Genomic DNA, 26,314 nt, shown 5'->3' on the forward strand with positions numbered 1-26,314 from the left:
CTAACTAGCATATATGTTCACCTGAGCAATCATGGGTTTGATATACGACTACTCGTTCATTATATTTCAAAAAGTATTGAAGAACTTTATTATTAAAAACATAAGGTATATTTTCTGGTTCAGTTTTGGTTAAGTGATAGATCAGTAAGTTCATGAAGTGAAGGATCTCAAGATTTCATCGTCTCCCAATGCTTCTAATTTCTTGATATTCTGTGTTTTGCTTCAAGAAATTCTCATCATCATTATTGCAGGGGAATAGGATTTGGATTAAAAGTTCAAAAAATATAAGGTGTATTTTCTGTTCCAGTTTTGGTTTAGTAATAGATCAGTAAGGTCATGAAGTAAAGGATCTCGAAATTTCATTGTTTCCCAGTGCTTATAGTTTCTCCATGACCTGTGCTTTGATTCAGGAAATTTTGATCATCCATTATTGCCGTGGAATAGGGTTTGGCTGAGTTGAGTTGTTCATTCCCGGTCTCGTGATCCACGTAGTCCCGAGGAAAGATGACTTCCTATTCGCATACGGAGAAGCTGGAGGGCCCAGGAGTCAGGACACCGGAGTCTGTGGCTGACCGACAAAACTTTAGGGATATGGGCGTCGTACAACAACTCCAACCCCACCAGTAATAGAAAATGTAATGGTAGAACTGAAGTGATAAAAACGGAGGGTTAGACTCGCTGATAAGTTGACAACAAGCAGTAAGTCAAGTTCAGGGTTCGATTCTCTCGGGGGTTGATATCTGGGGTTTAATTGGCTGACCCCAGGCCCTACAATACACTACCCGGTGGATTAGTCGGTTGATGAAAGTGGGTCTTGATTTGTCATCAGATGATGATGATGTCCACTCCTGGCCCGATGCGCTTAACGACAGGGTCTCCCTTCAAATTAGCATTTCTTAGGGGTAAGAAAATATCGACAGGTGAAAATTTTTCTTTACCTTTTTTGCTCTTTTTTTTCCACGGAAATCAATTTATATTTAGAGTGTAGAATAAGGCAATTAGACAATTGATTCCTTCTAATTACAAGTGACATATACATTGTCAGTGCAGATTTAACAGACGTCTTTATGTGTATTTGTTTCAACTTAATTGTGAACTAGCCAGTTATACTTGCGTTACAGGAGATCAATTATTATGAAAGAGTTATTTTGAGAATATTAATTAAGGTATCGGTTCGAGTCTTGTGAATGGAGAAAATCCATGATGTGAGAGTTTTGATACTTAATGGGCCGACCTGACTCGACTTGATTAGTCAGAGTTAAATTGGGCTTCTGGACAGCATGATACCGAAAAAAGAGCTATTTTCATATATATATATATATATATAATGTAACTTGTTGCCTAAAATTTGAAAATATTAATTAGTTTATGTTGCCAGAATAGTTTTAAATAACGTCCCAGATTTTCTATTTGCATAATTTAATCTAAGCCATATTAAAATAATATTAAATTCATCATATTGAGTTTGCTCTATTGAAATAAAACTTTGAAGAGTTTTATTCAACATGATGCCTACAGGGGAGAATGAGAGAATGGGGAACATAAAGAAGCTCCACTCTGGTCACACAGGGCTATTCCTGTGCATATCATCAAAATATTAGGAACAAATAGCAGGAAAAACTCATTGTAGTTTGTGGATTATTAATTTGAAGACCTATCTAATTATTATTCATGTTGTTAATCCCAAGTGCAAGTTTGTGAGGAGAGTGAAATAATAAGAAGTTAAGTTTGAGATTTTAGAATATGTGGCTATTAATGGAGAATAGTTTTGTTATTATATATTATAAAACTTGAACTATATTGAAAAGCAAGGTTAGTTTTAATATTGAGTTTTTAAAATTTTTACATATTTATTTTTTTATGTAGATTTGATTTTAATGTAATTTGGAAAATTTTTAATTAAATAATAAAAGTAATTAATTCCATGAGCAATAAAAGATAAATATCAACCAATTGAAAGGATCAGCGGATTTGGGGTTGAGTGTTTAAAATTTACGTGGCATTATACGTAGAGTCTTGTATTTCGCCATATTACATATTGTATAGAATATATAAATACATAGATATAACTTAGAGTCGACATCACGATAATCTTTAGTGGCTAATATTTTTTTTTTCATTTAACAACGGCAACACATAAAAAAATGGATGAAAATGATAAAAATAAAATTAAGTAACAGATATTGTTAGTTATTATGAGAGAGTTATGCCAATAAAAATGTCATAGAGAAATGGATTAATCATTTTAGGATCATGATGGGATAATTAATGAAATTAATCAAAGCATGCTCACTCAGACTTTAAACATCGGAATTTTTGTTGAGTAAATCATCACGCTTGCTTTCAGTCATCCAATGCTTTAATTAAAAAAATAATTGACTAATAATCTTCTGGGCATGAAAGAAGTGAAATGGATGAATATGTGTGTATGTATGTGTTCTGGTCACTTAGAATTAGACAAGAAAAAACGGATTGATGAGATCACTTGGCTTAAAAAATGAAATGTCTCCCACTATGATGTCTCTATTTCAGTCGGATAGGATTGAAACGGTTAATTAGGATCAATTTGCCTGATTAAAGGATTATTGCACGAAAATGGACTAGCCAATACTCGTTCATGTTGGATTAGTTGATGAAACCGGTAAATCATGCTCACTTGGCTTTAAAACCGGTAAAACGATGTGGATAGTTCATGATAGGTCACGGCCATGGGTGCCGACTTGCTAATTTCCACAATTTCGCTTTTTAAATGGGATCCCATGCTCTCTTTCTCTCTGTTGTGTTTGTTTATTCGGAGCCGAGTGGTGATAGGATTTATCAGATATTGATGTGGTCAACTAGGTGTAAACGGGATACGAAATGAATTAATTGAGTTTGCATAGTTTCGGCTACTTAGGGGACAAGTAATTAAATTGATTAATTTCTCAAAATTGGATAGGAGAAATGAAAATTGAGTGTTATGTGAAGTGTATGCGTGTTGATTTGCTAAATAATCGGTCAATTGGAAGTCTACATTGGATAATTGCATACACACGACTCTTAATTCGCGGGATTGGGAATTTAATTACACGTTTAGATTACTGAGTCCAGGATAAACATGGAAAGACTCCAACGGTCTTGAGGGTAGGATTCTTAGGATTGGGGTTTAAAACCGACTAAAGTCCTCGCTTGACAATTTAAATGACTTAGCGAAATGGATGGGCAATTTTGTCTGAATAAATTGGATTAATGAATAAAAATAGATAATCACTTAAACTCGACTTTTAATTTATGGATCAAAGGAAATAACTCACTAATCGAGTCATAGGATTAATAAGTCAGTCATTTGATCTTGAGGTGCTAGGAGATTTTTAGATTTTTGGGAAATTTTTGAATCAAGTAACTAGGGATTTTTCCAAAAGAAATTGGAATAATTGGTACACACAAACTCGTAAATAAAAATGGATAGACTTAGGAAACCAAACTTAGATTTTTCTAGGATAGGGGTCTTAGACCCATTTTCTATTCTTCGAGCTCTAGGCTCACTTTCGACCCACTTGGCCCGATGAATGTTGTAAATAATGTATGCATGTGAATGTGTGTTTGCGGGCAAATGCCTTCTCAATTCGTAATTTTTTTTTGTCATTATTTCCTGAAAATACTAATTCATATAATAAATACTTAAACCCATAAGAAAATAGAACTCATAAAAGACTCGAGACTAAGTAAAAAATGTTCAAGCTCGATAAGGACTTTCGACCCAAAACTTGCAAACAATTGGACTTGGAGTAAAATGGACAAGTTAGGGAATTAAACCGGTGCATGGGTACCAATTTGGGCGTACAGATTTACTAGTACGTAACATGGCTCCCAAACTCAATTTGTGGTTCAAGACCGGCAATTCAATCTCTAGGTGGTTAGTATCTTGATCACTTAGAGGTTTAAATAGATGGCTTACCGGCCTATAAAAATGGTTAAGTGGCGACTCCTAAACCCCGAGTCCCAATCTCCGATCAAATCTAACATAATCATTTCAAAGTCGGTCGGGACTTAAAAACTCCGTACCGACACTTTATATCATGGACCCAGGCCTAGTTGCTGAGATAAGGCTGTCACTACACATCCAATACAATTCAGAAACAACATTGCTATGACCAAAATGAAAGAACATTAAGAATTATCAAAAATTAAGCAACCGAGACTGATATTTTTGGCCTATTTCTATTAATCTAATTGCGAGTTAGAGTACCATCTAGATATTTGTCCTAAACTAACACTATGTGTGGATATTCTTCATTAAAGGGTTTGGAAGGTTATGAACGGTTCAGCAGATCCCCAGAGACTTGAAGTACAATGCGGAGGAGTTCATACTTTTAAAGGATTATACTTAATATTTTAAGTGCTTTATTTTTTTAGATAGAGTAGAGCATGATATAATAAAGTGGACTTAAATGAAATAGAACATGATTCTAGTAAAGTGAAATTAAATGGAGTAGAATTAACCTTTAATGAGTCAACCCGACTTGATTAGATTAGTCGAAGCCCAATTAGACTTTCGAATACAAGAGTTTACACCGAAAAAAAAAATCACTTGCAATAAAAAGGAATCCATTAGCTAGTTGCCTTCCCCTTCACTCCGAATAGAAAAATGACCTCCGTAGACCCCCCAAAAAAAAAAGAAGAAGTCAAAAAAAGGTAAAGGAAATTTTCTCCCTTTTTGCCTTTAATAAAGGCTAATTTGGAAAGCGTTTAATGAAGAAGACTGGGGCCGATTGACTCCGTCACCATCCATCCGCCACAAGTCCATATCATATCATCTCTCATATATAATTAATTCTATATAATAATCATTAGTTCATTCATCTCTACCGTTAACGTTTGTTCATTCGTTCATCTAAGATTGAGTACCATCTAGATCTTAATTATCCTAAACTAACGCTATGTTTGGATATTCTTCATTAAAGGGTGCGGAAAGGGAGGTGTTTGGAAGGTTATGAAAGGCTAAGGTAGGCGCTAGCGACTTGTAGTAAAATGTAGAGGAGTCGTATATACCTTTAGAGGATTATAACTAATATTTTAAGTGGTTATTTTTTAAACAAAAATTTTCAGCATCTACATCTATAATATATAATAGCGAAACGAAAAAGTATATTCAACGAGGTTGTATCGTATGTCATCGAAGGATTAACTCAAGTCCTTAGCTCTCTATTGCATAACTTCATCTACAAGGAAGGTTCATTCTAATTAATTATAAAGATAATCTCTAAAAATATTACATAACCATTTAAGAAGTTAATATTTTTAAATTCATACACGGAAAACTAGATAAGTTGGAAAAAAAATTAGCTAAGTGGAAATATCTTCTCACATAGAATTTGCGACAATCCTCTCCCTCTCTGTCTCTCTATTATCTTATTTTTTTAAATAATTCCTTCTCTCTGTCTCTCTGTTATTCCTTCGCTCATTCATCCCTTATTATTATTATTTTTATAATTTTCCATGAAAATAATTAATCGCCGAAGAGTTTTTAGTTGGGGGAATTATGGAGGGTTATGGAAGGGAGGATAACTTATTCTTCCACCTGCACTTCCTTCGATTCCGATTCCGATTCCGATTCCAATTCCAGTTCCTCTTCCCCTCTTCCAAGTTTTCCCCATGAAGTAAACAATTTTTTTAGGTAATTCACAACTAAAGGACAAAATTATGCCATGAGAAGTTGGAGGACCAAGTTATGCTGTTGGTATAGGTTTGATCAGGACCTAGGCTTTTCTTTTTAATTGTATCATCTGGCTAATGCGCGTGGTCTTAGCTATCATAAAGGGCTAAGGATCGAACTAACTGGCATATATGTTCACCTGTGCAATCATATGGGTTTGATATACGACTACTCGTTCATCATATTTCAAAAAGTATTGAAGAACTTTATTATTAAAAACATAAGGTATATTTTCTGGTTCAGTTTTGGTTTAGTGATAGATCAGTAAGTTCACGAAGTGAAGGATCTCAAGATTTCATCGTCTCCCAATGCTTCTAATTTCTTGATATTCTGCGTTTTGCTTCAAGAAATTCTCATCATCATTATTGCAGGGGAATTGGATTTGGATTAAAATTTCAAAAAGAATTGATAAATCCTCTATTATTAAAAATATAAGGTCTAATTTTCTGGTTCAGTTTTGGTTTAGTCAGTAAGGTCATGAAGTGAAGGATCGCGAAATTTCATTGTTTCCCAGTGCTTATAATTTCTCGATGACCTGTGTTTTGATTCAGGAAATTTTGATCACCCATTATTGCAGGGGGATAGGGTTTGGATAATAAGTTCCCTTTCCTGAAGGAGGCGGGCACGAGAAGTACCACCATTGGTATTGATGAAAGCAACCTCACGAGTCCTCTCCTGGAGTTCCATTGTTGAAAACTCTGCTTGATAATCCTGTCTCTGAATACTTAGAAACTGTCCCAATAACCGACAATTCCTCGGACCGGGACCTGGCTGAGTTGAGTTGTTCATTCCCAGTCTCGTGATCCAAATAGTCCGGAGGAAGAATGACTTCCTATTCGCATGTGGAGAAGCTGGAGGGCCCAGGAGTCGGGACACTGCATAGAGCTTCAGAGTCTCTGGCTGACCGACAAAGCTTTAGGGATGATATGGTTGTGTGTCCTTGAATGATTCGGGGGCCGGGGCATCGTACAGCAATCCCGACCCCAACTTTGTGGTCGTCGATGCCCCCAAAGGATGCTGGCGACCAAAGAAGTGGCGTTTGGGCTACCGTTCGACGCACCCGGCCCCTCCCTCCCCCACCGGATGTACTTCATTCGAGCAGATCCTTTCTTTTTTATTTTCAAATTGAATTTTTTTTTTGAGCAAGGATTGGGAGTTCTCGGTTGTCCATATTTACAGGAAAAGTAACTGTTGTGTGGATTGGCTTACCGAGAAAAAGTATCTTTTAGTTAAAAAAAATATTAAAATAAAACTAAAATCCGCATCAGCATCCGTTAATAGAAAAATGTAATGGTGAAACTGAAGTGCCAAAAACATGACAACTTGATGATCAGAATTAAAAAGATAAAAGGTTTAAGACTAAACTGACAAAAGCTTCAAAAGTTGAGGACCAAAATTGTCTTTTCCTCTTAAATAAAAGATAGGGAGGATAACTTTATAAAATCAAATAAAAGATAACTGCAGGGGACACTATGACCTGTTTACTTTTAGAAAATTACTTTTCACTTTTCATTTTTATTTTTCTTCTCCTTTTCTAAATTTATTTCTCCATCGAAAAATATAACAGAATGTTTACTAATGTTAAATTAGAAAGCTTTCTAATGTGATAATAATTGGAGTAACCACCATAAAAAGAAGATATAAAATAAATTTATAAATAGAAAAGTCAATAGAAAAGGAAAGCTATTAATTAGAATATAAAGAAAGAAATAATGGGCAAATGAAAAATTGAAGAACTAATAAAAGAGCTTCTCTAATCTATATATAATTTAGAATAATGGAGAAGAAATTTTTTTTGGAAAATTATTTCAATTCAATATAAGTAAATATATTCTTTGTAGTTTTCCTATTTTTAGAAAATTTTCCTAGAAACTTGAAGAATTATCCTGAAGTAAACGGGCTCTAAGTTTTCCCTTTGGGACAAAATTACAGCAAGCCCGGGTTGAGGCCCGCACAGGAAATATAAGGACCTTATCGAAATATTTGGATAAGTCTGAGGATTCATTTGGATAAATGAAAAGATATGCGAATCAATTCGAGGAAGAAGTTTTGGGCACCGATACGTATAGGCCCCCATGGCGGGAAAATCTTCCCGCGAGCGGCAGAGAACTTTGGGAAAATCTTCAAATGAGATCTCGGAGGTCTGCTTCAACGGAAGATGATGATGATGACGATGATGATTCGCATCCCACGGACTGTTCCTGTCTGCAATTTCAACCAGCAGAGGAGAGGAAACGGTAAGACTCTTATTATTGAATTCCCTTTTCCATTCTGTTCAAATTGCAAGTGGAAGGGTTGGTTGATGTTTATGGAACTTGATCAGGTTCTCGTGGTTGATTTCTCCATTTTGAGCTGGGATTAGAAGCTAATCGTTGCAAGGTCTGCTTGTTTGCGGGTTTTGCTGCATTCCTAATATGAACTAATAGGTGTGGGAATACAAACTGCGGTAGCACTAAGGCCGGATTTAGTATGGACTAAAGGGAGTGGAGTTAAATCGTCATGTGAAATTGGACATGTCTTTGTGGGAAGTCTGTTCCGCTTCCCCTTTCCCACTCCTCGCGCTGGTTGTGACGGAAGGACGAGCATGTTAGTCTGCAGGGTGAATGCACATGGAAATGTTTTAAGTGTACAACTCCTCGTCATGTGAATTTTAGCTCGGACCATATCTGTAGTTCATGCAGTTGAATCTCGGTGGATTTTCATCCTTTTCAAGTTGCTTCTTTGAGTGCCGTCCCTTTGCGATCAATAAGAAGTTGTAAAGCTTCTGCCGAGATTCGCAAAGACGGAGAGGAGATTCCTCTCTTAGCTCAAAGATGCTTTGCCTTTGCATTAATGTTTAACATGCTAGCGTCTTTATTGCGTGCTTGAAAGAATTATGAGATCCCAAGTGCGTGATTGAAATGCAATCTATGAGATAGTTGACTCTCTCGGTTTTTCTGTTGACCACCTTTTGCGTATGTGCAATGAGATCATTTGGCTTTCTACACAACCTTTTTTCTCCAAATCAAACGTGCCCGTGATTTCTGCGGTTACTATGCTTTTGAGGAAAAACCCCTTGCTATGCTAAAAGTTCATAATTACAATCTCTAACGTTCATGTGGAGATGGTTGTAGCTGCCTTTGGCCTTTTGAACTATTCATTTATTGAAAATCTTGTTGCTCTATGATAGTATCAATCTTGGGACTAAAGCTAGTATTCTTACTGAAAATGATAAGAACAGTGATGTTTGGGCTTCAAAAACACCTCTGCCGCATGGTTTTGTTATCTAATGCTTTCTTTCATCAAGTATAAATGCTCTATGGAAATATCGTCAATGAGTTCCTCCTCTTCTTGCATTTCAAGTGCATATCTAGTTTGCCTTGTTTTGTTGCACATTTTTCTAGATTTTTAAAAACGAAAAAATATTATTATTTAATGATGTAAATAGAGGCATAAATGATTTGCCTTTTGTCAAGCAATACTACCATGCAACGTTGTTTATATTAATTTTAACTTTCCAATCAAGGTTACCATGCAGGGCAACACGAGGCATTAATTCCAACACCGCTTCTTGTATAGACAATAAGTTGAGGTCTCCTAGGAATGGCTGTTACACTGCAATGCGACTTTTGTAAGGAGCAGAAGAAGAGGGTGTGTTAAATCTCAGAGAATACTCCGGCAAACTTCCTGTTACCAGATTCTATAAGGCAGGTGCTTTGATCTTCCTTTTGTTTTTCTAATGCAAAATAGTGCCTGCAATGTGTAATGATTCTGATTGCTTTGCGATAGATGTTCTGTGATAATTTCATTTTTGAGGATGTTCCTGAATGTGTTGTGATAATACCATTTTTTCTATGATATTTGACATGAAAACCAGTTTCCTGAGTGATTTAATGGATCTGATGATGCTCGCAAAAGGAAAATTGACGGCATGCTGGAGTGAATGAAGGAGCCAGCCTTTCATCTACAAATTGAAAACGGAAGCTTGATTAACTTGTACATTTATCCTTTTGCCTTTTCTGTTTGGATTTGGATCTAGAGTTCTTCAGGAAGTAGCTTTTAAGGTGGTCGATTGACCTTGAAAACGATATGGTGTCAAGCAATGAAAATCTGCTTAGTGTACTAGTAAACTGACATCACAATATCCAGCAGTGTGTTTCTCCACCCAGATATTAGTGGAGAATTTACTGATGAAACTGAGAAGAGCTACGAAGTCTATGCATCTCAAATCCCTCGAGGAAAGTTTCTGCCACAGTGCTCATGGTTTTCAAATTGAGCACTCCCTAATGTTTTTGTTTATGTACTGTTATGGAATATGTTGTCCTATGAAGTATAGATACTTCTGCATATTGATTCAAATACATCTTTTGTTTCATAATAGTTTTTCTACTTGGATAGTTTGTTCTTCAAGAGCAGTTTCATGGGAACTTCACTGGATTTTAAATTAATAGCCAATATATCACTATCAGTCCAATGATTAGATTTCTATTGGATATGTAGGTTTCACCACTTTCCTAGATAAATTAACCCCTCAAATTCTCCCTTGGTGGCTTGGACACTATAAAAAATTTTCAGATTATCTAGTATGTATCTGGTATAACTGTGTGTTGGTTTGCAAGGAAACTAACATTTAAGGCTGGAGAATACTGGCAGGCCAAAAGAAGAAGTGATCAATGATGTCATGTGGAGAGCATAGAAGGAGTATGCGGATTCTTGAACTAGGACAAAGAAAGGTTCAAAAGGCAGTTAACAAGGAGAAACCTGAGATCAGTTTCGGCACTTCTGAAGGTCAATCTAGTCAAAGGCAGAAGGAGAAAATCAAACCTAAGGTAAACTTTTACTTATGGCAATTAGCTTCACTTGAATAACAAGATTGTAAGTTCTACATTCCAACCACCGTTATCCGATGTTCGCTCGACATGTATAGGCATTCACACTTAAAATTTGACTGATACTGGATTTACTTGGTCTCTATAAGCAGCGTTATAAGGCAGTTTAGTGCAGCATTAATCATTTAAAACTTCCTTAAATGAAGACTTGGAAATAATAATCAGTAGTGTTCAGATATTCCATTTACTTTTGCTGGTAGCAAAACTTTTGCTGTTGGGAAAGACATCTGGTTCCTCAGATGTTTTTGGTCACTGACTTATGAGGCAAACGAATCTTAGAGTTGTTATGGTTAGATAGAGTATGTCAAGGCTGCTTTATTTTCCACCATTAAGTTCTGGACTATCTGTATCATTGCACGAAGTGCGTGTGTTCTTGGCCATAAGGTAAAATCAAGAAGCAATTCCTGAGTAAAATGAGAGATTTAACATCTTAATTCAATAGCCATATATAGATGAGCTTGTTTGTCTGTGTCCATCAACATATTTTTCTTTTATTTATTCGAGAAATGATTCAAGCTGTCCAATAATGCATCTCCTGATGGCTCTTCTTGGCCCCATAAAGAAAGATGATATATGTACTCTAGCCTATTGTGGAATCTAAGGTTGTGCTACTCTATCTTTTTATTTTCACTAAGTGGTTTGTTATCCTCGTTGACTTCTATGCTAATCAAAGTTAGGTCAATCATGCCTCAAGCATCAGAGCTACAAATTCCGGTAACTACTTTGCCATCATTACTTCTTTCATCTCTATATATGATACCAGAGAAAATTTTTATAAAAATTTCTGCTACTTGGTATATCAGGTGAAGCAGTTGCAGTGTCATCTAATACTCCATTACCTCCAACCAGTGCTCTTGAACTGTTACTTGATGTGCTGCAAAGGTATGCTCTTTTGGAGGTTTCTGGTATATTTGGTATATGAGGCCTAAGTAATTTGATGTACTGTGTACATGAAATCAACTACGAGTTGCAGAAAGAAATTCCGGCTGCTTTTTTAATTTCTTGTTGGGATATTGTTTCCTTAAGAAATCTCGTAATAGCTGGTTGGTGATTGTTGAGGAGTAAAATGGGATAAATCCCACATCCGAAAAGAAAAGGAAAATCCATGGGTTAATATATGGCTTGGGTACCACCACTTATTAGCTTGAGCTTTTAAATGGATATGAATCCGACCCCGTATAAGCCCAATGAAAATTCAATATGGTATCTACGCCTAGGTTACGTGTATGCGTACCTACGCACGTGTGCACACCCACACCACGCCAGGCCCAGTATGTCGAGTGCAGCCAAGAGTGCACCTCGTGTTAGTGTCCCCCCTCACCCGAGCACGAAAGATGAGCCCGGCTCGAGGTCAATTGTTGAGGGCGGGTGTTTAAGGGCACGTGACAACGTGTAGTCAGAAATAGACCACACGTTGCACATGAGGGCGGGTGTTGATGAGTAAAATGGGATAAATCTCACATCGGAAAAGAAAAGGAAAATACATGGGTTAATATATGGCTTGGGTACCACCACTTATCAGCTTGATCTTTTAAGTAGATATGGGCCCGAGCCCGTATAAGCCAAATGAAAATTCAATAGTGATAATATGTAGGAGAGATACCATCAGGATTTTCGAAGAGCCATGAATGCTGCAGAGGTTTGTATCTGAGTGTTGTCTTGTATCTGTGCTTCATCAAATATTGAATCATTATTACTCGAGCAAGATGTTGTTTCCACAGTTGGCCGAAGGCTGTGATGTTGTGAATGATCCAATGGATTTTGCAGCAATTTCATCAAAACTTAGCAGAGGAGAAACCCTATAAGTGAGAAACCTCCGTTAGCAGAGGAGAAACCCTATAAGTGAGAAACCTCAGTCTCTACATTGTTCTTTCCTAAGATGATTCCAATAATGTAGTCTAAATACCATCTGCCTCAGCTTTTAATTGGGATCAAACCGAAAATTTAAGAATGTTGACTGACAGTGGAGGTCACAAATCTATTGAATAAGTCATGGTTACGTAGACTAATTGGGTGCTGAAAGGTGGAATGCCTAATTTATTTACACTTATCTCATATGTCAGCATGACATTTTCCAAGTATTCAGCAACGCTATGCTTTTCAATGATTGCAGGATCGTCTTTTTTATAAAGGTATTTACAGTAATATGTTCTAGGCACAGGTTATTCTGATGAGTTCATATGACAAGTCAGTTTTCTTTCTTTTTGAACTTATGGGTTTCTCTCGCAGGCCTGTGCAGCTAGAGATGTTGCCAAAAAGTTATTTGTGAATTTTCTGAATCATGGACTATGAAGCTAATTTCGGATGGAGCTGGTGGCACTTAGGGATCTGATAACTGCAGTTAAGTAATTAGAGGTATTCAACATATGAGAGGATAATGATGGAGTATATGTAACAATTGAAGGAATTTGGGTATGCTTATTTTCCTTAGAGCTCATTCTTCCTCATTTTACTGTCCTTAATTGTGTAGATCAATCATTGTTCTCTTGGTTATGGCAGAATGCTAGTCGCAAAGGCAGCATGTTGAATTTTACAAGTGGTTTGGGCCCAGTAGCTCTGATGTTGGCTCAGAGTATGTTGGATATATAATGGACCTCCGAAAGTTTCATGGATACCGAGCTTTTAACCACCAGAAAGTTTCATGGACAGCATATCCTGGAAGCAGGATGCCCTATTCTGTCCATCAGAATCCCTTTGGAAGCAGTATGAGGACTTCCGATCAGAACCCAGTTTGTAACCACCAGCAAGTTGCAGCGCAGCATCTACTGGAAGCGGGAAGCTTCCTTCTGTCTATGAGAATCCCATTGGGAACCCTGCTGTCAAGTTAATCTTCAAATTCAAAATCTTTCCGGCATAAGTTCTTGGTGCTGTCAAGTTCTGCCATCGATAGTGAATTCATGATTGTGATAATAAAGTTAGGTTTCAACAGATTATTCCAACAATTGTGTTCATTTAGTAATGTTCATCTTTAGTAATTAAGAATGGTCTTAGAGTACATTGTATAAAAATTTATCGTTCGAGCATATAAAAACTAGTCGGTGGTTTCAAACAAGGATAATTAAGAATTTAGTAACTAATTTTGAGATGGATGATTATTATCTGTCGTATTCTTCTTGTTGGTATCATTGTTACAATGTAGTCAGAGATCCAGAACAGGGATAGAATTTGAGTTCTACTTGATAGGAGCCCTCTTGAAGAATTAGCTGAATTTCTAGATGAGACATTTCTCGATATTTCTCTATGGCAGAACATGTTTGTCGAATCTCGATGTTAATCCTCGAGTCAGTAGTAGACATACCAGTTAATAACTCTGTTGTGTTGGTGAATCTATGTTCGTTAGCCTCGCAAAGATGTTGAAATGTAATTATCGACATAAAATTCACCGCTATTAATTGCACCCTATTCTTTTCGCAATAAATCGATTTTTGCTGTCGAGTTCAGGCATTATATGTTATGGGAAATTTAAGTATTATTCTTAGTTGGCATAATAATACATATCTACCATTCATTCATATCTACCATTCATTGAAGGTAAAACGTCAATCGTACTTTCCTTCCATATGTTATGCATGACGACTTTCTATTTTGGCAATACATACCATTTAGAGGGAAGAATTGATGTTTGAAATATGTTTTGTTCAATTTGAAATCAGTTTACTCCAACTAATGAAATTTCCATAAGCCAGTTGATCTGTACTATTACATTTTTGGCAATATGCAGGTATAGTCTTACTCGAAGGATATGGATACGGCCTTTTCTCTGCAGTTCTTCTGCTGAACAGTACATGGACCTGAGCCAAAGTTCTTGTCCTTAACCAACTCAGGCCGTGGCCTGCCGGCCCAGAACCACCTCCGTACCTCCAGCCCGATTGGTAGACCTGTTGAGCTCTATCATTGCCAGAAGTTGGATGAATCCTGAAGGCAATTTCAGCTCTACGACTTGATCTCATCATATCGTGATTGCGCCATGGATAAAGAGATTGTGAACCGCCACCATTTGTTGCGGGCAGTGTTTGTTGTATTCCGAAATCTAAAGATTTCATTTCTGGTGCTCTATTAAGGTTAATGACCTGCATATTCATCTACGTCAGGTTCGACAAGTATCTCTCTCTTGGTCCATTCTCGATCTTCCATGCGGAGGAGGAAGATGTGGTCAAGTTTGTAGATGCAGAAACCGGGAAAGGAAAACCAAAAGGAGCTGCATAAGGACTGTGAGATGTTTCTGCAACATGGTTAGACAGATTTCCCTTAAAAACCCCTTGAAGTACGGACTCCAAACCCTTCATGAACTCTAGCAACCTCGTTTTATACCCCAGATGATCTCTGTTATAATTCTAGCAAGCTCTCCTTATTCCCCAGATCCTCTCCGTAATTTCACCAGTTGTAGCACAAACTTTGACACGGAGGCTAGCTCTCCTTATTTGCAGAACTTGCAAGCTCCAGAACCTCACGGAAGTACAGCCTCTCCAGTAAGGCCGATTCAATTCCTTGGAAGCTTTTGAACTGCTCTTTAATTTATTGCTAGATTTGTTTTGATACCTTCCAATTTTAGATCTACCACAGAATTTTTTCTACTGTTGCTCTGTCTGGCTTGTTTTGATACATTTGGACGCCGTGTTCATAAAAAAAGAAAAAAAAAGAAACAAAAGGAGTATTATGCTGCATACGGCAATGTTTGAGATACAAAGGCCCTGAAAATGTGGAGATAATTTTCTCTTCTTGCATAATTATCATGATGCATTTCCAAGATATTTCTTCTTTTCTTTGCTGGTGAAGTGTGAATATAATTCAACTCCTATAGAATTTGTCACTAATAAACGGTGCCGCTCTTGTGACAATTTCATACAAAAATATTGTTTCATTTGGCAGGTTACGACAATATGCATATAAGTAATTGTCAACATTTCTCGTATGTGGTCAAATCTAACGAGTTTACCATCAAAAGGGAAAAAAAAAAAATCAAAGCCCCGCACAAAGAACCATTGCAGCAATATCTATATAAGGTGCATGATGGAGCTATACAAGAGACGTCGCCAAATGGTAGGCGTCTCTTCAACGAAGCTACACAATACAAGATATCTTTAAGAAGGTGTTCATGGTAATATCCCTTTCTATCCATTTCTATGAAGATGAGTCGGTTGCTTCATCTATAGTTCCAAATTTCAATTGTATCCAAGTTTGTTCTTGTATTGATTAATTGAAACAGAATTGTTTGCCGCTTCATCTACTGAATACTGAAAGTGCAAAGAGAGAAGTCGAGCAATCATGGCAAGCGGGGAGCGTAGGAGTGCAGAATTCTTGAAATAGAAGCAAAGAAAGGCCCATGAAGCAGTAAAGAAGAAGAATCGATCAATCCAACAATGAGGAGGGGCAGTCGAGCCAAAGCCCTGATAGAAAAGATAAAAGACAGATCTCTGCAAGATTTTGCTGTTAATCCACTCAAACAGCAGGATCCTAGAATTGTAAGGCTTATTTATTCCTCTTTAGAATCTCTATTTGCTGTTAGATTTTGACCACTTAGATGGACCTGTGTTTCTGATTATGTTGATACCTTGTCATTTAGAGCATATTTGATCAGTTGATTTTGTTGCATCACATGTCGACCTGGAATAGGGGGGGAAAAAATCTATCTACACTATAGCTTGTAACAGAAGTTCAAAATTCTGGTTTTTTGGATATATTAAGGTTAATATCCATTTTATTTCGCGTAAATCATGTTCTGTATTGCAGGTCTAGTGGAATGCAATTTGTATAAGCAACTATAGTTATAATTTTATTTTTCTTCGGCATATGCAATTCACTTTTGTGCTCGTTCCCCGTCTCAGGATCTAGATGTCAAACGAAAATAGAAAACACAGTACAAAGATGTGCCATCTTCGATCTTTTCCCTTCCTTGCTTGGTGAGAGTACGGCAATTCAGCTCAGCTATTCGGAGCGGCTCAAAAGCTCTACTGCAAGTAAGTGATGCTTTCTAGCTTAATCCTTGACTAGAAATTCTTTTTATTTATATGTGAGGAAATTGACAAAATCTTTAGAAGAAGAAAAAGAAAGTTCTGAAGTATTGACATAATACGAGGGAACTTGAAATGCTATTGAAAGTTCTTTTGATTCTCGAGGGTTTTGGCCTTTGTCAAGAATAGGAGCTTGTACAGCTGAATAGCTGCTTTCTTGCACCATGTTCATGATTATTGTGCTTCTGCTTGGTAGGCCAACTGAAGCTCTACTAATTACAGAGATCATCTGGGGTATAAGGAGAGGTTGCTGGAGTTCATTAAGAGTTTGGAGCCGGTATCTCAAGGGGTTTCACGGGAAATCTGCGTGACCATGATGCAGAAACCTCTCATAGTCCTTAGGTGAGCTCAAATAATCAACCAAAAAGAAGTTCTGGTAATCTTGTTCCACAATGTTCAGGAAGGTGGGTATTCTCTGCTGCTTTAATGAACCCAGCGAGAATTCTCGGAGATTCACAAGTAACAGGTGGGCACTATAAACATAAGTAAAGGTGGAGAAAAACCGTGCGTATTTGCTGGAAGGAACTTTGGCCACGGTCAAAGCTCAGGAGTTGCTCCAAGGGGAACTCCAATAGAAAATTCGGGTGGCTACGTTGGGGAAGGCGTTCATTCCATGAACAAATGGTCAGAGCTTACTATGGGCTTCCCACAAGGACATGGGTTATGCAGCTCCTTTTGGTTCTCCATTCCCGGTCTCTGCATCTACAAACTTGATCACATCTTCCTCCTCTACATGGAAGATCGAGAATGGACCAAGAGAAAGATACTTGACGAACCCGACACAGAAGAATATGCAGGTCATTAACCTTAGTAGAACAACGGAAATGAAATCTTTAGATTTGAGAATAGAACAAACTCTGGCTATAGCAAATTGTCGTGGTTCACAATCTTTTTATCCATGGCACACTCATTATATGATGAGATCAAGTCGTAATCGAGGTGCTGAAATTGCCATCGGCATTCATCCAACTTCTGGCATTGACAGCTCAAAAGGTCTACCAATCAGGCTGGAGGTACGGAGGTGGTTTTGGGCAGGCAGGCTAAGATTTGAACTGGTTAAGGACGACAACTCCGAGGCCTCGGCCATTCATGAGCCATCCACGTCGGCCAGCAGCTCACCGAATAGAGATCCACTTCTTAGGACCACCTGGGACGTTGCGCCAACAGCAAAGCCAACCTTCTACTTCTGGTGGCCTGGTCGAGATTGTGTCAGGTTCTAGTGATAATGCTGCATATGAGTGCCGACGATCTCCCCTGGTGATCCCTTTTGCGAGCCTTGTATTTTACTTTTTTTCAACTTTGTAAAAATGCTAAAACTGTTGCATATGCTAAAAGAGATATGATCCGACATCTCTTGTTGTTAAGCCTTTTGGCGTTCCATTACATGCAATACGTTGTTGATGACATGCTACTCTTCTTATGAATGAAAGAGAACCGTCCCTAACATTTCTTGTTCTCAATTATATTGCATGAATCATATGAAATGAAAAATTGAACTGAAAGATCTTCATAAAAACTCATGACACTTGATTTGTATTTTAGGGACAGCTTGTCTACAGTCTATATAGCAAATGCCCTAATAAGGGTCCTCTCCTCTTTCTTTATTTCATTTTTACTAACTGTTCTTTTAAAATTTATTCATAAATTTTAGAAGCTTTTGAGGAAATTTGAATTTAAAAATTTAACCGAATCTTTAATTTTGCCTTGCAGGAAAATTCAATGTAATATTTTATTAGCAATTCAAATTAATTTATTTTTACTTAAATTTAGTTTCATTTATTTTCTAATTTTAAATTTTTATATATTTCGCAAAAAATATCAATTTTATTGATTCAATATTATTTTATTGTCATAATTGATGGATGATGATAAATGAGAAATATATTAGGGAGATTTCACTCCAAATCACAAGATAATAAAAAGTATATAAAAGACTATAACAATTTTGAAATTGTCATATTCATTTACAAATCTAAACTATAATTTCTTTATAAGATAAACTCGCAGCAACACGTGAATTTTTGGTAATTATTAGAAAATTTGGAATTGGCAGTCCTCAAGATGTTGTTGGAGAATTTTCAATGAGAAAATCTCAAAATTACACGTCTATTCAAGTAAATTGCCTATATTTTTTTCAAAGGGTATATTATAACATACAACATGATTTTTTTACCTAGTCATATTATAGCACAAATAATTTCCCATACAACACAATTTCTTTCTTTCTTTTTTTTTTTTTTTTTTTGCTGCACTACATGCTGCTGGAATTATGGAAAAAGATGGACGAAATACTGACATTATTACTTTTTTTGAGATATTAGTGCACATATACAAATTTGTGGACTTAAAGCAAATTAAATAATTTTTTAAAGAAAAAAAGGAAAGAAAGAAAAACTAGGATAGAGAAAAAAAAATCGCACTATATAATGAAATTATTTTAATTTGTGCTACAATATGGAAATGGTCAAAATATTGTAATGTATTGTATGATATAATTTACTCTTTTCTTCAAATTGTTTTTACCTTTTTATGTAAGATTTTTTAAAAAATAATTAGTTATATATTAGTTACATATGTATATCGAATGTATTGTAAAATTTTGAGAAAACTGTGAAATATACGTGAAAGATGGACTATAATTATATGTGATGCAAGAGATTTTTAGAAGTCGAATTTGATGTAAAGTCTATTTTAGAGTATATTTTACAGTTCTCTCTAAAATTTTCAATTTATCGGGGGCCTGAACTCCGCCTCTTCATCCCCGCCGCCGGCAACCCTCTTGGCTCCCTGTCCCTCTTCCTCAGCCACACCGCTCTTCTCTCAGGTAAGCCCATCTCCTCAACCGTCCTGTCCACCTCCTCCCCTTCTCCGACCGCTGTCCCTTCCGCTCTTGTCCTGGTGAGATCGCAGCAGCCGCCGCTCCCCTCTCAACGCCTCCTTCACCAAGCCCACAGCCGCTGTCCACTCTTCCCAGCCGTCGCCGACCCTCTCGTCGCAGCTCTCCCTCTCTGTCTAGCCTTTCCCTCCCAGCTTCCGGCCCAAATGAAACAATTCAAGGATCCCTTCGAGGCGGCGTTCGAGGAGCAGGAGGAGTCGCCGCCTGAATCCCCGTCCCCTGCTGACGAGTTCAACCCTCAACCATCGGCGGCTCCCGCCGACACTGTGCCTGTGCAGGAAGAGGATGACCTAATCGCCCCGTCCACCTCGGCGCTGTTCCCAGCCTCCGCTGCCGCTGCAGCTGCAAAACCGAAGGACGAAGAGGATGAGGAAGAGGAGGAGAACATGGAGGTTGAGCTCGCGAAGCTTCCATCCGGTGGGGATCCTCATAAAATGGTCAAGATGCAGTGAGTTCTCTTCTTCTTACCGTTTCACTTGCCTTGGTAACATCTGCTAGGTTTTGAAATTGATAATTCTGTCAAGAATGGATGTACCCATTGAAGCTACACGTAGGTTAGAGTGAGATAATAGTCAAAGTTTGAAGGAAAATTGATTGAAGGATCAAAGTGATAAGATGGGTGCATTGGATAAGTTTTATCCCTCACCTTCTGTTACTTGAAGGAGTAAATTGTTAGAAGCAGCTAGTCATTGGGTTGAGGAATCTCGGCTTTGCTCTTACCATGCGAGTACAATGTCTCGTGCGTTATCTTGTATATACTAATTAGACAATCTGTGTAGTATCTTTGGAATGCCTCGGAGATGCACGGTTTGCACATGTAAATAGGATCAAATGCAAAATCATCCGCTTACATGATGTGGGTTGTAATCAAGTTGCTATCTTTTTTAGTATGCTGTGGAGGAGGACTGGCCTGGGAGATAAATTCTGGGTGTAGTAATAGCTAACCGAGTCAGCCTTGGGATCGAGAATTGGGAGAATTGTCACCTAGGAAGTGAAATTAAAATGAAATTAGGCTCTTCAAATGGGTTATTGGCATGTTGCTTTATCAACTATACTAAGGATGGCCTTTAAGTAGAGCTTCTTTCATTCTTGTTGTTTTGTCCTCTGTCGTAAAGATATGAAACCGCATCTCTCTAATGTGTAAAATCTTATTCCGAGCAGAGCAATTTTATCCCAGTTCACTGAGGAGCAGATGAATCGATACGAGTCTTTTCGAAGGTCTGGCTTCCAGAAAGCTACCATGAAAAGGGTATCTCTCTCATCTCACTGTCTCAAGTGCAACTCAGTCAATAATGCACTGTTGTCATAGGAGGAAAACTAATTGGATGGAATTCCTTAATAGAAGGGTTTCCCTTTATGTAGTGATTCCATTCTGTCTCATTCACTTTCCTTCCAACAACAGATGCCGCCATAATTATATCTTTTGTCGATGATTATTGCGTAATGCCTTATGCTGTTGCCATTCCTGTGTCTATGAATGCAGCTGCTAACAAGTGTTACAGGAAGTCAGAAAATCTCAATGCCCATGACAATTGTAATGTCAGGAATTGCAAAAATGTTTGTTGGAGAACTTATTGAGACAGGTATTCACGTCAGCTATCTGTTTCCGGTAATTGAAGAAACATCATTGAGAACATCATGAAAGAATTATGGTAAATGATTGTTTTTCAAATGATGCAGCTCGGATAGTTATGGCAGAGAGGAATGAATCAGGGCCAATCAGGCCTTGCCATATCAGAGAAGCATATAGAAGGCTAAAGCTTGAAGGCAAAGTGCCCAAGAGGACGGTGCCAAGGCTCTTCCGCTAGGTCTTAGCCCTCTCAACTTCTCCCAAATTCCCAGAACTCACAAATTCGTGCTTATAGTCTGGCCTTTTGATCCGGTTCTGTACATTCTTGTATCCATCCCAGTTAACCTGCAGAACCAGTAATGCCCGACTGCCCAAGCAGTTGAAGTGGCCGTTTTTCCTGTGCTATCGAAACCTAACCGCTCGAAATTGGTGTTAGCGTTTCATGGATACGTCTATTTCCTTCCTGGAGTGTTTTGCCTGTGATTTATTTACCTTCACAGAGGACAGTTCAGTGACTGAAAGTCAGCTCATGCAAATACAAGTCGTGTGTTCGTACTTGAATCCTTAGTTTCAAGAGAGAAAAAGAAGGATGAAGGGGCAGCATGGAAACTCTGAGATAGCAGTATTTGCAAGCCCAAGCTTCTTGAGATTTGGAGAGAATGATAATTTTACTTCAAGCTTACTTTCATTGAAGTGATTGCTTGATATTAGTAAGCAAATTCTTTGTTCCATCAAGATGCAAATATAAACAAGTGGATAGGACCAGATGATGAAGGATTTCACTTTTCCAGAATCCGACATGAAGGAGATTGGAAGTAACATTTTCTTCTGCAGTTAGTAGTTGCGTTATGATACTTGGTTCAACAAGTCCTTTTGTGATGAGTGGTATTACTGTGGTATTTATGTATGTATTTATCCTGCATTGTTATTGTGATTATAAATATCATCATCTAGCCACGCCTAAAGGAAGAAAACGTTTGAATCAGTTGGATACATCAGTTTTGATGCTGTTAAGCTTTGTCTGGATTAATTTGGGGGGAGAGGGTTTGGACGGGGTGTATTGTATCTCAAGATCCATTTATTCAAGTTGGAAATGTGCTTGCTCGTATCAAAAGACAAAAGAAACTTGTGATGTCAAGTTGAAATTTACTCGATATTGAATGAATGGTACCTTAGCTCTCTCTTATCAAAAAGAAAAAGGAACCTTCAGCTCTCTGGGTGTTGCCAAAAATTGTGAACATGTGTGGAATGTGGAGAACGGGGAAACAACTCTAGTCACAGATGATGCAAGGAAAGAAACGACATTACTGCTACTCGATCAAGCTAAGGAAACTACAATCATGGACAAGTAAACTACTCGACTGGCTACGGCATTTGCCGATTGGTGGATCTTGCTGGTTGACTACTCTCGCCGCTATCTTCAAAGCTTTCCGTTCCAAAATGCCTTTATGTCACTTGAGCGATATAGAGTGGGTGGAATTAATATTTATGAGAGCTTCTCTATACAATACAGGTTATATTAGGAATTATGAAAAATCAAGAGATATTACGATGAGGTTCAGACTTTTATGTAAGGAAGATGATGATCATGATGATAATAATTATCATCTTCATCATCATAATAATTATTATTATTATGACTCGAAAAATCACTTAACAGGATGAGCTCAATTCTACTTGTCATCGCCCGTCTCCCCCCAAATAAATGATCATTCAATTCTTTTGTTGATTGGTTTCATTTGGAAAAACCCAAGGGCGAGAATAAGCTTGAAATTCAATGAAGTTTGAGATTCAAGCTGCCCGGTTAATACAAGCTCAAGCTTGCATTAGATGTCTTTATGCTTGATTCTAGGGAGTGTAATTGTGGAAAGAATAAAGATATGTTTCTAATAAGTTAAATTCTCTTCTTATCTTTATTGTGGACGGCCCAAGCAATCTATCCCTGAGATCGTCCCTCAATCTCTGCTTCTAAGCTGGTTTCAGATCAGAACTCTCCTTCTTAGTCTTGGGTTTGTTCTTGGAGCTGCTTCTTTCTTTCTTTTTTTCTTTGCTCAATGATCTTTGTCCTCCAAGTTCATTTCGCTCAATCGTGCAAATTATTCGATCGTCTCTTGTATTATAGGGGTGAATGAATTGAGGAAGGCTGTTGCTTTACGTTAATGTCTCATGTCTGTCTGTGTCTTCTTCGTGGATTTGCGTTTTGAGGTTTTCTTAGACCAGTTTCAAGTTGTGTGTGTATGTTTCCACCTGTTTGTTCTTTCGTTTGATCTTTGTTCTACTATTATTGTTATAGGTCTGATCATGGAATTATCTTCCTGATTTTGCTTTTTAAGTTGTGTAGATTTGGTTGGCTTTTGCATATCCAATGGAGCGCTGGTTGTACTTCACATCTGCGTAAATTAGGTTCCTGTTCTGTCTGCTCCATGATGATCTGTGCTGGTCGTTGTTCTATATAGATAGATAGGTGTTCTCACGTTAAAGAGCTGACCTTGTTTGCAGTTCTCTTAATTTTTGGAGGAAGAAGACATGCGCTTCGATGTCGATCACTACAAGATTCTCGGGCTGCCATCCGGTGAGAATGGGGCGAACCTCTCCGAGAAGGAGATTTCCAGAGCATGCCATGCAAAAGCCAAGAAGTTTCACCCCGATAAGAGACCGGACAACCCAAATGCTAATGCAGACTTCCAGCGGTTGAGCAGGTCCTATGAATTTCTGAAGGACTAGAAGTCTCGGAAGCATGACCTGTTGAGGAAGATGGCAAAGCGCGAGCCACCGCCGAAGCAGCAGCAGCACTGGATGCATCAGGATTCTAAGAGGAGGAAAATGGTGTCTAACAGGGAGAGGGAACAGGCGCATCGGGCGGCTTTTGCCCCTGACTCTTCTACTATGGCGGCCCGACAGGAGGAGAGGTTTGTCCGAGACCTCGAGGAGGAGATTGCTAGAATGCATGAGATGTGCGCAAATAAGATGGCTGCGCCACCTGCTCCCAAGGGGACCAACTGCAAGCTCAGGGGAGGAGAGTATGGTTGGCTCCTCTCCCGGGTTGGATAAGGCAAAGGTTCTCCAAGTCACATGGGAGAAGGTCGGTGTTGATTATAGCCGAGAGAGGCTGAAGGAGATTTCCTCCAAGTTTGGTGTGGTTGAAGACGCCGTGATTAGGAGTTCCAGGAAGCAAAGGTCCGCGCTTGTTGAGATGGGATCGAGAGATTGAATTGTGTTTTATCTTATTTGTATCATTGCCTTGCTTTTGTATTTTCATACAAATGGAAACTCATGGATGATAATTATTGGTAGGTTGCTGCTATGGAAATCTCTCAAATCCTTTGGCAGTCGTGCCTCTTCGGCCAATTGTACCGACCGACTTGCCCAGCTTTCAGAAACCTGTGGAAGATGATCACCTCGACAATCTTGTTGGAGCAGGTTATCAAGCCTTCAAGGACTCGGTCTTGCAGAAACTCCAAAAGGTATAGATTTTCCAAATTGTTTCTCATTAATTGTATTCGTTGTATTTTTTTACTTATTATCTCTTTTGATTGAAAAAGAAAAAAAAGAAGTCCTATCTGAATTTGCTTTGATTGTGATCTTATTGCAATAGTTTAAATGAACAAGCCATTTTACGACGACGATTGTGTATAATTCATGAACTCTGTTGATGGACAGGCTGCTGAGAACATTCGGGAGTTGGCAACAAGCTAGCTTCAAGAATCGCTCCAACCTGAATTGACTGCAACTCTGGCCGATAAAAAATATTGCCATCACGTCCAAAGCTTATGGAATTCATGCGAAGACACAGTCTACGTTGTCGCTTCATGTTATTTGAGTTTGTGTTAGCTTACTCAAGGGGAAGGCAAAGCGTATTCATCACTGATGCCCATGGCAATTATAATGTCAGGAATTGCAGAAATGTTTGTCGGGTTACTTGTTGAGACAGGTATTGACATCAGCTTTCTATTTCCAGTTATTGAAGAAATATCATTGAGAACATGAAAGAAGTATGGTGAATGATTGTTCTTAATATGGTGCAATAGCATAGTTATGACAGAGGAATGAAACAGGGGTCAATCAGGCCTTGCCATATTGTAGAAAAATTCTAGAAGGCTAAAGCTCGAAGGCAAAGTGCCGAAGAAGACAGTGCCAAGGCTCTTCCGCTAGGTCTTCGCTCTATGTTCTCCCCCCAAATTCCCAAAACTCACGAGTTTGAGCTTACAGTACCATCTTCTGATCCGGTTGTATACATTATTATATCCAATTGCCTAAACTGCAGAGCCAGTAACATCCGATTGCCTAAACTGTAGAAGTAGCTCTTTTCCCTGCTCTAAATGTTCTCTCTGTGATTTTTTTTCTTTCACAGGGGATGATTTAGTGAATGAAACTGAAAGTTAGCTCTTGCAAATAGAAGTCGTAGGTTCGTACTCGAATTTAACCTCGAGAGGAAAAGGAGGACGAAGAAGAGGCACTTAGGAAACTCTAATATAGCAGTATTTGCAAGCCCCAGCTTCCTGATACTTGAGAGAACAATAGTTTTTGATTGTTCGCGTTTTACTTTCACTGAAGTGATTGCTTGATGTGTGTAAGCAAATTCTGTGTTCCATCAGAATGTATGAGAAACAAGTAGATAGGACCAGACGATGACGGTTATACTTTTCTGGAGCCGGACATGGAAGAGATGAAAGTAGTTTTTTCTTATTCTGTAAGTTGCCTTACTATACTTGTTTTGAAAGGTCCTTTCATGACCAGTAGTATTACTGTAGTATGTACATGTCCAGAATCGTCGTCGTGATTATAATTGTCATCATCTACCCATAACCGAAGGAAGAAAACGCTTGAATCAGTTGGATACATCAGCACTGATGCTACTAAGCTTTGTCTGGTGATTCGGAGGGAGGGGGCTAGGAAGGGGAGCATTGCATCTCCTGATCCAGAATTGTTCTTGCTCAATTCTGGCTCAGTTGACATTTGTGATTGTTTTAACCTCTGTCAGTAATAACCGCAGTATCACAACTCACCTCAGCCGGTCCTCCCTAACTGGTCTCTTCCAATGAATTCTCGCATTCGCCTCCTTGCAACAACTCTAGGGTACTTGAAGATCCTACATTGAGAAATTGAGACAGCCACGGCCAGCTTTTGATCAGAGCTTCTTGGGTTCTTGTGGTAAAACCGTTCCTCTTGCCGAGCTCTTCAAAAGGTCAGGGCATCCACTGGTTCTTACCATATCCAGAAAGGTGATGGCCACCAGCTACCACACCAAAGGTGGTAGAAATATTATTACCATAT

The 26,314-nt window shown here is 38.2% G+C and overlaps 1 protein-coding gene and 2 long non-coding RNA genes across 13 annotated transcripts; all 3 read left to right on the forward strand.

The window, feature by feature from the left end:
* Window positions 1-9,568: 9,568 nt before the first annotated feature.
* LOC116214837 lies at window positions 9,569-18,020 on the forward strand. Of its 10 annotated transcripts, none has more exons than XR_004158355.1 (10): window positions 9,569-10,503; window positions 11,237-11,277; window positions 11,367-11,445; window positions 12,627-12,695; window positions 12,793-12,975; window positions 13,063-15,032; window positions 15,433-15,661; window positions 15,770-16,025; window positions 16,389-16,520; window positions 16,771-18,020. It is a non-coding gene; the product is annotated as an uncharacterized LOC116214837 (long non-coding RNA). The 10 variants fall into 10 exon arrangements; XR_004158354.1 differs by having other exon boundaries at window positions 11,241-11,277; XR_004158358.1 differs by lacking the exon at window positions 12,627-12,695 and having other exon boundaries at window positions 9,570-10,503; window positions 11,241-11,277; window positions 13,063-14,827; window positions 14,923-15,032.
* A 1,219-nt stretch (window positions 18,021-19,239) lies between these two features.
* LOC116213525 (transcription initiation factor TFIID subunit 11) lies at window positions 19,240-22,025 on the forward strand. The gene is made up of 5 exons (XM_031548510.1): window positions 19,240-19,918; window positions 20,632-20,719; window positions 20,954-21,053; window positions 21,151-21,278; window positions 21,381-22,025. Exons 1-4 carry the CDS (start codon window positions 19,617-19,619, stop codon window positions 21,276-21,278), a joined length of 618 nt encoding a protein of 205 aa, XP_031404370.1. The 5' UTR covers window positions 19,240-19,616; the 3' UTR covers window positions 21,381-22,025.
* A 1,030-nt stretch (window positions 22,026-23,055) lies between these two features.
* On the forward strand, window positions 23,056-25,765 carry LOC116213527. Of its 2 annotated transcripts, XR_004158097.1 has the most exons (5): window positions 23,056-23,275; window positions 23,382-23,443; window positions 23,540-24,217; window positions 24,335-24,504; window positions 24,701-25,765. It is a non-coding gene; the product is annotated as an uncharacterized LOC116213527 (long non-coding RNA). The 2 variants fall into 2 exon arrangements; XR_004158096.1 differs by having other exon boundaries at window positions 23,056-23,443.
* The last annotated feature ends 549 nt before the right edge of the window (window positions 25,766-26,314 follow it).

The sequence above is a fragment of the Punica granatum genome, chromosome 7, assembly GCF_007655135.1.
Source record: "Punica granatum isolate Tunisia-2019 chromosome 7, ASM765513v2, whole genome shotgun sequence".
Taxonomy (NCBI): domain Eukaryota; kingdom Viridiplantae; phylum Streptophyta; class Magnoliopsida; order Myrtales; family Lythraceae; genus Punica; species Punica granatum.